Source organism: Staurois parvus, unplaced genomic scaffold (assembly GCF_062004578.1).
Source record: "Staurois parvus isolate SC_StPar_1 unplaced genomic scaffold, SC_StPar_1.0 ptg000160l, whole genome shotgun sequence".
NCBI classification, from domain to species: domain Eukaryota; kingdom Metazoa; phylum Chordata; class Amphibia; order Anura; family Ranidae; genus Staurois; species Staurois parvus.
In genome coordinates, this window is record NW_028317956.1 from 834,380 (window position 1) to 850,432 (window position 16,053).

Here is a 16,053-nt window from a genome sequence, read left to right on the forward strand (position 1 = left end):
GACTGAACTGGAGGCCTTTGCCCATGAAGAATGGGCGAAGATACCCGTAGATCGCTGCAAGACACTTGTGTCAAGCTATGCTTCACGTTTAAAAGCTGTTATAACTGTAAAAGGATGCTGTACTAAGTACTAAGATTGAATGTCACTTGGGGGTTGAATAAAACTGATAATGCTGTGAGCACAGAAAAGACATTTGTGGTTATTTCATTATAACTGTTATGTTATATTTGTCTGACCTACAAGTGCCTCTTTAATGTAAATGTAAGCAAGATGACTGAATGATCAAAAGCAATGTCAAACTGGCCAAAACACTCAATTTCAGTGGGGGTTGAATAATTTTGGACACAACTGTAGATACTAAAAATCGGGGTGTTTATACTTTGCTGACTCCTGTTCAATCCAGAGGAGCTGCAAGTTCTCTTTTCGCCCTTGGTGGCAGCATCATTGCTCAGCACTTGGATGGAAAAAGTTAAATGCTAACAAACTAATAAAACGGAAAGATCAAAAACAAGTTGCTGGGGCTGGGCCTTTGTCAGGAACGGCCTCCTACAGCTGGGTCTTGTACAGACTTCAAGAAAATGAATTCCATGCTAGAAGCAAGACCGAGAGGGGTGGGGGAAATGAGGAGGTTTCTGAGTGCACAGTTGTTCTTGGGTCTGAGTGCAATCCACAAAGAGAGGCTGGATCAGGCTGCACAGCTGGAATAGGATAGGTCAGAGCAAAAGGAGAAAAAAAGTGGGGAGCTGAAAGTTGGTGAGACGAAAGACTAAAGACTGTTTATAGGCAGATGTTGAGTCGTGCATTTGTATCTACTAAGGAGTGATGTCACCTGGACGCTGAACGGTACAATAACAAGAGCGCAGGACAGACAAACCGAAGCACAGGTGATCCGAGATCCTGAAATCAAGTGAAGCTGAAGACATGGGGATGATGCAGAAACTTCTTCTCTGCCAGTTGGTTATTTTACACAGTAAGAAATTCTTCCATTACTTTGATTCTAATGATCTTGAACAAAACAGTGCCAAAGTTCAATAGTGCTCATGATAGATCTACATGGGGTCTGCTACCCTGGTAAATACCCAAACCATGAATAGTTTGCAGGTAACCCTGGACATAGGTACCCAGATATCTTATTAGTTTTATAACGTTTTACTTGAAGCTTGGGGCACTAGAGCTCCATCATGGCTATTTAAGAAGCCACATTTAAAAATGTAAAGAGCAAGCGTGTTCATATTAAATCTGCATGGGGTCTGCTACCCAGGTAAATACCCAAACCATAAAGATATTAAAGTAGGGTATCCCAGCTTGTAGCTCAGGGCATTAGAGTTCCGTCTAAGCTGGGTTTTACAATACAAAGAGCAATAGTATTAGCTATTGATCTGCTTGGCTTTATGGTACCCAGGTAAATACAAGTATCTAAACCATAAAGATAATTCCCACTGCTTACTTGTTGCTCCAGGCATTAGAGTTACATCATGGCCATTTACTAAGCTGGGTTTGATAATACAAAGAGCAATACTATTATTTATAGATGTGCATTGGGTCTGGTAGCCAAGTAAATACCCAGTCCTTACACATAATTTCCATTGAAGCAGTGTATCCAAACTACTTACTTGTAGCTCAGGGTAATAACGTCCTGGCTATATACTAAGCTGGGTTTGATAATACAAAGAGCAATACTGTTATTTATAGATCTGCATTGGGTCTGGTACCTAAATAAATACCCAGACCATACACATAATTTGGGCGGAACAGTGGCTTAGTGGTTAGCACATTTGCCGCGCAGTAAATGGGTCATGGGCAAGGGCAGACTGACAACTTATGGGGCCCCTGGGCAATAGGGGATCATGGGGCCCCTGTGTCCTTGCCCAAACTCAAAAAAGCCTATGAAAAAGGTACCAGGGGCATCTCATGGGCGCCCCTACTGACCCCGGGCCCTCGGGCAGTGCCCGAGTTTCCAAATGGCCAGTCCGCCCCTGGTCATGGGTTCGATTCCCAACCATGGCACCTCCTGCATGGAGTTTGCATGTTCTCCCTGTGCTTGCATGGGTTTCCTCCAGGTACTCCAGTTTCCTCCCACACTCCAAAGACATGCTGGTAGGTTAATTGGTTCCTGTCTAAATTGTCCTAGTTTCATCCCTGGCCATGCAGGATCTACTGCATGGTAGGGGTTGGGGAAAGACCTGGCAGCCTACCCTGTAAAATAATTGCTAAGAGAATTCATGTAAAAAGTCACTTATGAGTGACGGTCCATGTAATCACCAAGGGTCAGATACGACTGATAGATAGACACATAATTTCCATTGAAGCAGTGTATCCAAACTACTTACTCAGGGCAATAAAGTATTGGCTATATACTAAGCTTGAAAAAAGCATGCATACATCTGCATGGATCAGGTACCCAAGCAAATACTGAAACCATTAAAAAAAATTCCAGGGACCCTCCTGAAACAATGTATCCCAACGATTTATTTGTAGCTCAAAGCACTAGAGATACTTATGAAGCCATTATTATTTACTAAGCTGGGTTTGAAATTAAAACTTGGCTTCATCTTAAAGGCACTTATTAAAAAATAACAGATAAATCCAGTATAATGTGATTGAATAGAACATTTTCCAAGGACAAAAAGTCAGGAAGACCTGGCACTGACAGTTGCCACCTTTCCACCTATTCAGATCTACTTTTGATACACTGGTGGGGGAGCGGTTGATCAAACAGGTTAAAAAACTTTCCCAAATGCTATTGTGCCCTCAGATACGCTGGTGCTGGCTCTCTGCTCTCTTCAGCAACTACTATTCATATAAACTTGCACAGTCAGCATACTCAGCTTTGCCTGGTTATGGAGCTCTGTAGGGACAACCTACCCTGAGAGCAGTCAGACTATGCCTGCACAAACTGCTAACAAAACACACAAGAGGGCTCACTCTCGTGCATTACAGTAAAATAACAATTTATTAAAAATAGATGACAAATGGATACTCTCAAAAATGAACCATATAAACAGGCATATAGCAAAATGTTTCAGTCTCAAACAATGGGGTCCTATCCCAGAACCTCCCGGTTGAAGCAGCTGACGTGTTTCGGGATATAGACTCCCTTCCTCAGAGTTCTGAGGGGGGTTGTATCTTCTGAAACATGTTAGCTACTTCAGTTTCAGACTGAAACATTTTGCTGAATGCCTGTTTATATGATTTGTTTGTGAGTATCCATTTGTCATTTATTTTAATCGTTGTTTTACGGTAATGCACAAGGAGAGTGCGCCCTGTTGTGTGTTTTATTAGCAGTTTAAGATTCCCCGATCTGTGGAGGGCTGCACCTGAACAAGTGGCATATACCATGGGATATTGTGGAACACCAACACTTGAGCGCTGTTGTAGTTGGCATCACTTTATACCTGCACAAAGGCCAACCTCTCAGGTCTATGGACTGCTCAAGTCCTTTCTTTGCCATACGTGGTATTGTAAGGCAGGCTAGGTAAGCTTTGGAGGAAGGTTAGTTTTTAGTGCAGAGGATCCAGGTACAGGAGAGGTCAGTATCAAGCAATAGGTTTACATTAGGGAGCGTTAGTGTGAGGGTTACAGGTAGTGTTAGGGATACAGGGAGGGTTAGTGTTAGGATTACAGGAAGGGTTAGTATTAGGGTTACAATCAAGGTTAGTGTTAAGTTTACAGAAATGGTTACAGTTAGAGCAACATGGAGGTTTACTGTTGGGATTACAGGGAGGCTAAGTGTTAGGGTTATAAGCAAAGTTAAGTTTACAGAGAGGGTTACTCTTAGAGGTACGGGTTAGTGTGATGATTAGTGTTAGGGTATAGGTTACAGGATAACTATGAGGGTTAGCATTGGCGTTATAGGTTAGGGTTGGGGTTACCGGGAGGGTAAATGTGAGGGCTAGGGATACAGGAAGGTTTAGAGTTAGGGTTACAGGTAAAGTTAGTGTGAGGGTAAGTGTTAGGTTTACAAAGACGGCTACTTTTGGGGTTACAGGTTAGTGTGGGGATTAGTGTTAGGGTTATAGGAGTGTTAGTATGGGGGTTAAGATTATAGACAAGGTTTAGAGCAGGGGCAGACTGACCAGTAGGGTCAGTAGGGGGCCCCGTGAGATGCCCCTGGTACCTTTCATAGGCTTTTTTGGGTGTGGTTTGAGTGTGGGTGAGGACACAGGGGCCCCATGATCCCCTATTGCCCGGGGGTCCAATGAGTTGTCCGGAGTTGTCCCCGTAGGGTTGCTACGGGGAAGTTCAGTGTGAGGGGGTGCTTTAGTGTAGGGCATTGCTCTTGTGCTGGTGGCTCTGCGCTGACAACTGCTAGTGCCTAGTTCCCAGTGATGATATCTACTGAGTTGAGTATGGGAATTATCTTAGTAACAATTTTTTAAGAATGTTTTAACATTCCTTGCTTTATACAGAATCTTGAGGCATCTAATGTGCCCACTTTGGAATTTTAAGCTTGCATTGCTGCTTTGATATAACCATAACCATGTGTCTATAGACTGCACCCCTAAAGCCTAACAGCTTGTATAAACACAACTAGATTCTTTAGATACAGCTGTGTGTACTGTCCTCCTATAGCAGTGGTCTCCAAACTTCAGCCCGAGGGCCAGATGTGGCCCTTTGGCCCTTGAGGCACTATTCCTCCCACTGACACCACTGATGGGGCACTATTCCTCCCACTGATACCAATAATGGGGCACCATTCTTCCCACTAACACCAATGATGGAGCACTATTCCTTCCACTGACACCAACAATGTGGCACTATTACTCCTTCTACTGACCACATGCGCAGTCTAATTTTTTAAATCCCACCGACCATCAACTCTGAGACATTGTGGACTCCCACTGATACTGGGGCATTTTCTACTCCCACAGTCCGGCCCTGCTAAATCTGAAGGACAGTAAACTGGCCCTTTGTTTATTAAGTTGAGAGACCCCTGTCCTATAGTTTCATAGTTACAGTAGATAACGTTGCTATATTTTTTGATTATTTAAATACTGTATGTATAGAAGTTGTGAACTTTGAAACCAAATGTTAATGACTCAGAATTACAGCAAATTCGGATTTTGATGTGTCTCTGTAAGTGTGAATTGCAGTTTATAAATTCTGCAATCTGAAATGTTCAGTTCCACAGGATGGAAACTCTAGCTATTTTTATAATTATTGTCATTGGCTGTGCGATTTTTGTTGCTGCGGCTGCTGTTGAGAGCCATGTCATTTCTGGTCCACTGCATATCATTTTTCTCCGGATTCTATAATGTGCTTGTATAGGCATCAGCTTTTGGCAGCTAAAATTGCCTTTCTAAAAGTCGGTACAGTTTGTGTAAGGGTAGAAAATTCCATATGAAAGCTAGATTACAATATCAGCTATTATTTTATGTAAAATCATCATATTTTCCACAAAATGCAGACATGATCTTTGTTTGTTAAAGGGCCACTAAAGATAAATTAAAAGTCATGCCATTTATATAAGTTTTATATAACATCAATTAGTAGATATGCAAGCTGTTAAAGTGTGAGTAAACCCCATCTTTTCATTATGTTTGGCATCATGTCTCACTTTATATAGTTTTGTTAAGCCAATCTTTTTTTTGTGAATTTCTTGCAAAATTTCTTGCCTGGAGGTCTTTCCAGCAAAAACCACTTTCTGTTGCAGGATTACAATGCCTTGCAATTAAATGTAAGTATGGCAGCCAATAACCTTATTTTAACCTAAAATTCACCATTTGTAGCCAATGTGTTTTAGGGGACTGATGTTGACCCCTTAATTGGGAGTTGCAATATTTATTCTGTCAGCTTGCTGTTTGCTTCTTCTGTTGATCTCAAGTGTATCAAATAGGAAGCTCAATGGCCAACTGAAGTAGGATACAATAGACTGATGAAGCTGAACATACTTTTGTGCTTTCTGTAATCATCACAATACATAGCATAAATCTAATCTTTGATTGCACCATTTTTAATTACCTGGGATAACATTGCTCTCTTTTTATGGAAATTCCCATCCAGCCTCATTCCAGGAAGTTCAAGCCTACCAGTTATGATTCTTACAATATAATTTGTTGACTGAAAGGAAAGTCCATAAAACAGCACTTTGTGGCGGTGGTGAGAAAGTAACATACCCAAAACCAATTTCCCTTTCCCCACTCTACTAGACAGCCACCTTACAGGTTCAGTTTATGCACTTTATGACTCGACCCCCCAACCTACCCCTAAGAGCTCCTGGAGGAAAAGAAAGTCTGAGTTAAATTACTTGTCCACCAAAACAGATGGACCATATGAGCAAACATTTTGGGACACATGATCATCACACCTATACAAGCTTATTGGAAGTCCCATTCCAAAACCATTGATATTAATATAGAGGTATTGTCTCCCCCACTTTTGTTCTATAACTTCCACTCTTCTGTAAAGGCTTTTCGCAAGATTTTGCAGTATACCTGTAGGAATTTGTTCACGGTCAGTTTAAAGAGCATTTGTGAGGCCAGGTACTGATGTTAGTTAAGAAGACCTGACTTGCAATCTGTGTTCCATTTCATCTGAAAGGTGTTCAGTAGAACTGAGGTCAGGGCTCTGTGTGGGCCACTCAGGTTCTTCCAAACCAAGCTTATCAAACCATGTCTTTATTGACCTGGCTTTGTGCACCTGGACTTAATAATTTGGAAGGGTGTCCACGTGCATTTGGCCTTTTTGTATATTCAGACTTTGGATAGATCTGGGCAGTTTGCCTCCCTCATAAGTTTAATATTTTCTGACACTTTATAATTGAGAGCTTTGAACTTGAATTCCCAGCTCTGCCCATTTACAACTGCTCAACTAAGTGTTGGATTCTTTTTGTATCTAACATTATAGAGGCATCAGTGAGGAATTGGGGGGAGATGGGGGTATGGGTAGATCTACCCTAAGCAAAAAAATGTGGATAGAGGTTCTGCAAACCAAACACATTTTGTGTGATGCATTACGTAAGTTCCTAAACTTCTATTATCTGCACCAAGTAGGACTAATGAGCTCTGTGTCAGCAGCCCTACGCATGAGCCAGCTCTTCCTCCCAAATTTTCAGAATGTAAATTTCCATCTGCTACTCCGGAGGTGACATTACACAGGGCTGCTTTCCCCAGCCATTTCCTTATTCACAAGTCTACATGGGAACATTTTGGAAAAACAGGGAATTCAAGATTTAGGATGAATGCCATGATTTTAGCAGCATATCTTCACACTAAGTGCTAAGTGCTGACATATGGGAAAGTGCGCACTACACGAAATATTTGGATATTACAAGGGGAATGTATGTTTTATAAAGTTCTGAACACAAACTACACTCACTATCCCTCTGAGCCTGGAGTGCTCTAAACTGTCCATATACCAGTAAAGGAGTATATACTAATACATTAGGACCACCCCTGGTGCTTGGCATCAAATTTTACTCAGCTATATTAAAAGAAAATGAGCAGTAGTTTTAAATATATTTTCTTTTTGTGATTAGGACTTGGAAACTTAAACTTAAAAAAAATAAAGTTTTTCCTTTTTTTTAGTCAGTTTACTATGCATTGTAAAAGAGGTCAAACGGCAGGAAAAAAACTCACCATACTGTAAAATTATTGTCCTTCACAGGCAAGCAGAAGTCCACAGTGCTTATAAAAGGAAAGGTAGTTCACAAGTCCAGGGTGCAAAATCCTACTGCTTCTAGGAAATTTAGGGTATCGAAAGAACTACAATACAATAGCAGAGCTTATGGATCTCATGCTAATACTCCTGATCCCCCTTGCTGGTTCCTACCTGCACCTTGTGCCCCTGAAGGTACTGTTGAGAGACAGCTATTGCTACCTCCACTTGCATCTTCTGCTGCTGGCTCTTCCTGAGCAGCTGACAGCTGCATATGGCTAACCTAGCCCTGTTACTGGCCACAACATGTAGGTTTCATCTGACCTCTCCCTCTGGCCGGGTTCGCCCTGGCAAAAGGTGGGAAATTGTGAGTTTACACTATGTTGTTATTCTTGATAAATTTTAACTTACTTTAATGCATGAAATCTGTGCGCTCCTTTCTTTTTGCTCTTGTTTTAACTAATAAATTGGAATTGTGCATAGGAAGGATTCTTTTGTATTCTCCTTGGCCATCTGGCAATTTTGACATTTGTCACCAAGGCTGGCGGTATTACAATTATAGCAGTCCATCTCTTTTTTCTGCACCACCATTTGCTCCTCTGATTACATGAATAACTGTGTTGTAAATATGATAAGCATTATTAAAACTCTACAATAGTATTCTGCAGGTTCTTTGCACACTTTCTTAGTGGTACTTCCTAGAGATGTGGACACCATAGCAGTACTTCTTCTGATGGTTGAATAGATGTGTAGGGAAGCAAGAATGGACACAGAAATTAAGTAAAAGGTTCTCTTTCTTCCAAGCATTCAGTCCTGTGCACCACTGAAGGTCTGGGGGAGCAGGCGTGATCAATATAAGAACTACACTCACTGGCCACTTTATTAGGTACACCTTGCTAGTACCGAGTTGGACCCCCTTTTGCCTTCAGAACCACCCTAATTCTCCATGGCATAGATTCAACAAGGTGTTGGAAACATTCATCAGAGATTTTGGTCCATATTGACATGATAGCATCATGCAGTTGCTTCAGGTTTGTTGACTGCACATCCATGATGCGAATCTCTCGTTCCACCACATCCGAAAGGTGCTCTATTGGATTGAGATCTGGTGACTGTGGAGGCCATTGGAGTACAGTGAACTCATTGTCATGTTCAAGAAACCAGTTTGAGATGAATTGAGCTTTGTGATATGGTGCATTATCCTGGTGGAGGTAGCCATCAGAAGATGAGTACACTGTAGTCATAAAGGGATGAACATGGTCAACAAGAATACTCAGGTAGGCCATGGCATTTAAACGATGCTCAATTGGTACTAAGGGGCCCAAAGTATGGCAAGAAAATATCCCCCACACCATTACACCACCACCACCAGCCTGAACCGTTGATGGATGGATCCATGCTTTCATGTTGTTTGCACCAAATTCTGACCCAACCACCTGAATGCCACAGCTGAAATTGAGACTCATCAGACCGGGCAACATTTTTCCAATCTTCTGTTGTCCAATTTTGGTGAGCCTGTGAGAAATGTAGCCTCCATTTCCTGTTCTTGGCTGACAGGAGTGGCACCCAGTGTGGTCTTCTGCTGCTGTAGCCCATTTGCTTCAAGGTTTGACGTGTTGTGCGTTCAGAGATGGTATTCTGCATACCTTGCTTGTAATGAGTGGTTATTTGAGTTACTGTTGCCTTTCTGTCAACTCAAACCAGTCTGCCATTCTCCTCTGACCTCTGATATCAACAAGACATTTTCATCCACACAACTGCTGCTCACTGTATATCTTTCTCTTTTTTTGGACAATTCTCTGTCAACCCTAGAGATGGTTGTGCATGAAAATCCCAGTAGATCAGCAGTTTTTGAAATACTCAGACCAGTCTGTTTTCACCAACAACCATGCCATGGTCAAAGTCACTTAAATCGTCTTTCTTCCCCATTCCGATGCTCAGTTCATGTCTTCACCATGTCTAGATGCCTAAATGCATTGAGTTGCTGCTTTGCGATTGGCTGATTATCAATTTGTGTTACCAAACAGTTGAACAGGTGTACCTAATAAAGAGGCCGGACACAGTTTAGAAGGGGAGTATTTTACCCATAGACATCAAAAGACATTTGGAGAGTAAGTACTTCTGCATCTGGAAATGTGTACATAATAGGAATACATACTTGCCAACTGCTGTTGATTTGCACAGGCACGCTCACGCTTTGATAACTTGTCTCTGGAAGTGTTTTTCCTTAAGACTGTCCCTAGCATTTGGTATTGAGCAACCTTTATTTTTTCTATGTTACTTCCATTGTTTTTAGGCTGTTTTAATATTTATAAAGAAAAAACATAAAAATAATTTACATAAGTCTTATTGTGGTCAGTGTACAACTGAGAGTGGTATGGCATGTATTCTATATTCAGTTATATTTTAAATAGTGGAGTCTGTGCAAAAGTGGGTTTGTGTGTCACTGTGGCCAGACACATAGAAATGTAAAGTCCAACAGGGAGATTGAAATCTTTTTGGAACAGGCAGTGTCGGAGAAAGGAGATATAAACGTATATTTCATTGGATTGACTTCCATCTACCTAAATTCATATGTCATTTTTGGGCAGACTATTCCTTTTTCAACAAAGCTCTAAGTATTAAAAACTAAAAAGAAAAGTTTTATTTTGTAGAAGCTAGTGAAAAAAATCACGTAGTTCAGCATTGCATCAGTGCTAGCACAGGCCTGTTTATGCTGATATAACACTTTTATTTGTTAGCTTGGTGTCCCTGTGCTCACATATATGTTAGGTTTGTGATGTTAGAGTGCCTGCAGCCACAGTGATAGCATATACAGTCATTGTATTTTTAGCCAATTCAGCACAGTTGCTATACTGTCACTCATTATAGACTTCTTTTCCAGGGTTGATGCAACATCTTCATGATGCAGCTTATTAGCAAGAAAATAGTAGGTCAGCACATAGATGGGGGCGGAATTTCAATTACATGTTTCTTAAAGTGGTACTAAAGGCAAAATTAAAAATTACATATATGATTCAGTCGGTTATTACCATTAACAAAGCATTCTTTGTTTTTCAGAGTCCCCTATAACTTTGTTTTTTATCTGTTTGATCCTGCTGTTATTTTTTAAACTTCCTTTACTGCTTCCCAACCACCCTATAGCAGAACTACTGCTACTGGGCAGCAGGGTTGCGCAAAATCACACATATATAAATGATTTTGTATTTCTGGGTAGGGGGTGCACTACTCGCGCCGTCACTGGCGGCTTCAGCTGTCAATCACCGGGTCCCGGCCTGAGATTCCCTGCCGGAACCCAGCGATCGCCGAGGAACACTGACAGAGGAGAGGTCTGTATGTAAACAACACAGATCTCTCCTGTCAGCTCCAGCATGCTACTTTGTATTGCTGTGCATAGCAGAGCAGTACAAAGCAGTGTGGTTATACAGGAAAGCACACACAGACAACACAGTAAAACAGCACACAGTTAACCCTTTGATCGCCCCAGATGTTAACCCCTTCCTGACCAGTGTCATTAGTACAGTGTCAGTGATTTTTATTAGCACTGATCACTGTATAAGTGTCAGTGGGGATGTCAGTGGCAGTTAGTCAGTTCCGTCCCCCCAGTGTCAGAATGCTCGCCGCAGTTCCACTATAGGTTGCTGATCGCCACCATTACTAGTAAAAAAACAATTAAAAAAATTCCAGTATATATAACGCTACAATTTGCATGTAAACCAATTAATTTACATGTATTGGGATTTTTTTTTAGCAAAGACATGCAGCAGAATACATTTTCTCATAAATTTATGACGAAATTGGATTTTTTAAAATTTTTTTACTGGACATGTTTAATAGCAAAAAGTCAAAAAAAATATTGTTTTTTTTTTCAAAATTATCGGTCTTTTTTGGCTTATAGTGCAAAAAATTAAAAACAAACAGGCAATCAAATACCACCGAGAGAAAGCTCCATTTGTGGGAAAAAAGGAGGTAAATTTGGGTGCGACGTTGCATGATCGCGCAATTGTCAGTTAAAGTAACACAGTGCCGTATCGCAAAAAATGGCCTGGTCAGCAAGGGGGGTAAATCTTCTGGAGGGCAAGTGGTTAACAGACCAAGTTGTGCAGCAAAAATGGCAGTTGGAGGGATGAGACAAACTGCTATTGACAGAGGTGTTTACAATGGCCAGCTTTTATTCAAATAGTTAACACGTGCATGCCAAAAGGAAAAAAAAACTGTTTCTGTTTAAAAAATGTTAGCTGGATTTCAGCTTTAATTTATAGCCACTTACTGTATGCACAGTATGTATGTACCGTAAATCCATCTACATGTACTAGTGCATCTAATATTCCCTCTCTAGACAGTGTTGCTGTCCAAAGGTAGATCCACTGGGCCTCCATAGATAGAGGAGCCACCCTAAGACAGGAAGTGTAATACTGGCCAGATCACCAGGTAAAAAAAAAAAGAAAACCAATGCAGCCACCACATCTAAGGATTGGTAAGCTGCAATATATGACATTTTTATTTTGGGGTTAGGTATGCTTTAAGGCCGTTTGACATAATACACCCAAGATTTACTGATTGGATATTTCTTATTTCTTTCTGCCTCATGCCTGCAAGAGGTTTTTTTTTCTTTCTTTCTTTATATATATATATATATATATATATATATGCTGCCTTTTGTCATTCCACCTGTGTTCATTCAGACCTTTACGCAAAACTCAAGTTAGTAGTATTTCCCTTAGTTCCAGCTTGTTCCAGGCGCTGTTCTTTGGCTGTCTTGATTGGCCAGCATGGGATAACATCTTTCTCACTGATGTGCAGGAGTGCAGTCATCTCAGCAGTGTGCCAGAATTGAACGGAGCTGCACATGCAATTCTCACCAATAGTGAACCTACCTTTGAAAGGAAGGCCTGTCACATCCTTGTCTCCTCCTGTGGGTCCATGTATGTTATACAGTATATGGTCTTTAGCAGAGTACAAGTGCACATGCACACTTGGCCTTACAGCCCGCACCTTCTGCTATCCTGTGATTGACTGTTTCCTTTGTAGATGCAGCTGTGTGTATGGCTCCATTGATTCCTATTGTGATGAATTTAGATGCGTATAGAACTATATGCTGTGTGCATTTAAATATGGCGTTTTAGATGCTTGTGTGAATGAGCTCCTAAGAGGCAATCCTTGCAGCCTACCAATTGTCAAAGATAGAGCTTGCTGTATTGTGGGTTGGCTTTCTTTCTCCAGCCTCCCAACACTAACCTAGCCTGTTTTTGAAATAGAACTTTACCTCCTTAACTAGCCCTAGTCTAAAACCACAACTTTGATTCCTGTCCAATGGATCAGATTTGAGACCCTGGCTGTCCTGACTTTTGGGTTCCCACTCCTGGCTTTTCCTTTACATTTCCTCTGCTTTCTAATTTTGTATTGATGTCTTGCCAATTTTTGGACTCCGAAACTGTTTAACGTCCATGTAAACCCTAGATTATTGCCATTTTATGTTTAATAAAATACTTGTTTTTACCTTTTTTTATGCTTGATTGCATCTCAGTGTTGCTGGATCACTCAGAATCTGGTACAGCTGTGTATGGCAACCAATCAGCTTCTAACTTCAGCTTGTTCAGTAAAGCTTTGACAATAAAACCTGGAAGCTGATTGGTTTCTATACAGAACTGCTACAGATTTTGCACTCTTCAGTTTTAGTAAATCTCCCCCAGAGTGTTTTTTTTACCCTATAAGAAAAAGTGCCTATTATGGACCTTCATGGCAGGATAGCCAGGGGTTATTTTTAATGAAAACTGTATGTGAATGCAAAAGTATTGAAAAATACTTTTGAAATTACTTTAACATGTTAAAGCATATACGAGTTTCGTGATTGGGTCTACATTTATGTTAAATTGACACTAAATGATATTCTTATTCCTCAGATTTTATCTATATACATCCACTAGTTAATGGTTCCCATAATCTATTTTTTATTAAATTGTTTCTTAGTCCTCATGCACACTGGACATTTTTACAGCTGCTGTTTTTCGCTGTTGGTGTTTTTATCTACAGCCAGTAAACCCCCCAGCATGTTATCCTGTGTTCATTCACACATAGGCTTTAATCAGCGTTTTTTGGCAGCAGCATTTTCTGGCTGGAAAACCCCCCCAGAACTTTAAGGGGAGTTTTTTAGCTGTAAAAATGCTCTAACACTGATAAAAGCTGAAAACCGCTAAAAAACGCATCTCTCCGGTGTTTGAACGTTTTTGAGCCTGGAGATTTTGTGGGAATGCTAAAAAATGTAGATACTGAAAAACACAAAAAAATGCTGAAAAAAGCTAATACAAAAAAGCTAAAAAACGCAAACTCACATTTTTATTGCAGCATTCTACAGCTAACAATGCTGGCGTTTACATGAGGTCTTACAATGTTTTTCTGCAGAAACCTCTACTTTTCCCCATCATTCCATTTGTTTGGAATGAGCAGTGCACACTAGTTGCTGGCATGTGAGTTGCTCTATGCACATTGCAAATCCCATAGTCCATAGTCCATCACAGGAGTGAGCAAGAGAGTGTGGCTACATTCCCACATACAGTTGGACCTGGAGAACAAACGTAGGCACCCTGTAACAGGAAGTTGGATCACATCCACAAAAAAAGAAATTTGGAGGGGGTTGATTTAAATTAGGGAGAGGGTTTTTTTACATTAAGAATCCAATACTATAAAGAATGCAATTGAATAAAATAGAACTGAATAGAAGTTTTTATTTAACTAAAGTTTAGTGTCACTTTAAGTAGTGTTTTCTTTCTATTAGACCAGGGGTCTCTAAACTTTTTGAACAAGGGGCCAGTTTACTGTCCTTCAAAATGTGAGGGGCCAGTAGGAGTAGAAAATGTCCTGGAGTCAATGGGGGTAAAGAATGCCCCATCATTGGTATTAGTTGGAACAATATTGTCCCATTGTTGGTGTCAGTGGCAGAAAGAGCGCCCCAACTTTGGTGTCAGTGGGAATAATAGAGCCCCATTGTTGGCGTGAGTGGTAGGAATGGAACCCTATTGTTGGTATCAGTAACAGGAACTATGCCCTATTGCTGGTGTAAAAGGAATAGTTCCTTATATCAGCAGGAGGAATAGTGTCCCAAGGGCCTGACAAAGGCCTATATCTGGCCCCCGGGCCGCAGTTTGGAGACCTTAGTATTAGACAGTCATTCAAATCTACTCATTTATTTATTTCAGGTACTTATATAGCACCAACAATTTACACAGCGCTTTTACATATATATTGCACATTAACATCAGTCCCTAACCCTCAAGGGGTGAACAATCTAAGGTCCCCAATTCACATTCATACAAACACATACTAGGGACAATTTAGACAGGAGCCAATTAACCTACCAGCATGTCTTTGGAGTGTGGGAGGAAACCCATGAAGGCACAGGGAGAACATGCAAACTCCAGGCAGGTGGTGCCGTGGCTGGGATTTGAACCAACAACCCAAGTACTGCCAGGTGGAAGTGCTAACCATTTAGCCACCGTGCTGCTCGTTAGAGTTTTTAAAAAGTGATAGGGGTATGTTTATAAAGCTTTGAATGTGACATACACTAAATATTCACTGTAGGTGTATCTTCCTGGTGCATGTCTTTTTGATTACAGTGTTTGATTCACTTGCTGTGAATGTTTGGTGAATGAAACATTCACTCTTTTATATATAGTTACATAGGTTGAAAAAAGAGACAAATCCTTTGAGCAAATATTCCACCAAGCCTTCAAATTACTTTGACATTTGAATGTCAGGTGTTTGGCTAATAACTGCTGGGTGGGCCCATTAATTCCTGGGCCATGTAGTCATCCTAAATGGTATCATTTGTTCTTCATGAAGAATAAGGGCCGTATGTGTCTTGCCTTCCCCGTGGGCAGAGATTTGGCACATTGAATCTCAGTGCATGAATGGATATGCAAAATGGAAATACAGATAACAGTCTGAAATAACCTCCAATCATGGAATCTGATCTGACGCTGAAAGCATTTAACTAGAGAGAAAACGTCTGCTGGATACAAAAGAAATAAGGCTGAACATTGGAATAAAAGAAAAAGATCTCAGTACGGTATTTTATGAGCAAATCAAACAATGTTATTGAGACAAAGACTGACATAAAAATAACAGAGTAGAAGAGAAAGGTCGATCAGAGAAGCATTAGAGTGACGGTGTAATGAGCATGCACAATAGGAAAATGCCAGTGTAATGTAACATAGTAAGTGGGAGCAAAAATCAGAATACATTGCTCTGTGCCAAGAAAGAAATGTTTTTGTTAGTTCTGTCCTTCAGTACAGTTTATCCAGAATACAATACACCCCTATCCAAACCATGATATGTGAAGACATGAGCACCAGTGCCTCAATAAATGCCAGATCAGTGTGTGATGTTATACTGGTAGGAAGAAAAAGCAGCCGAATGCCTGAGCTCCTGCTCTGGACAATGGACTCCACAATGTCAATA

At 40.7% G+C, this 16,053-nt stretch overlaps 1 protein-coding gene across 1 annotated transcript in view; it reads left to right on the plus strand.

The window, feature by feature from the left end:
- Positions 1–606: 606 nt before the first annotated feature.
- The window catches only part of MXRA8 (matrix remodeling associated 8), a 52,525-nt gene continuing 37,078 nt past the window's right edge, over positions 607–16,053 (plus strand). Inside the window, exon 1 of the mRNA XM_089675940.1 lies at positions 607–970. Coding sequence (XP_089532066.1) covers positions 922–970 — 49 coding nt within the window. The 5' untranslated portion in view covers positions 607–921. The remainder of the gene's footprint in view (positions 971–16,053) is intronic.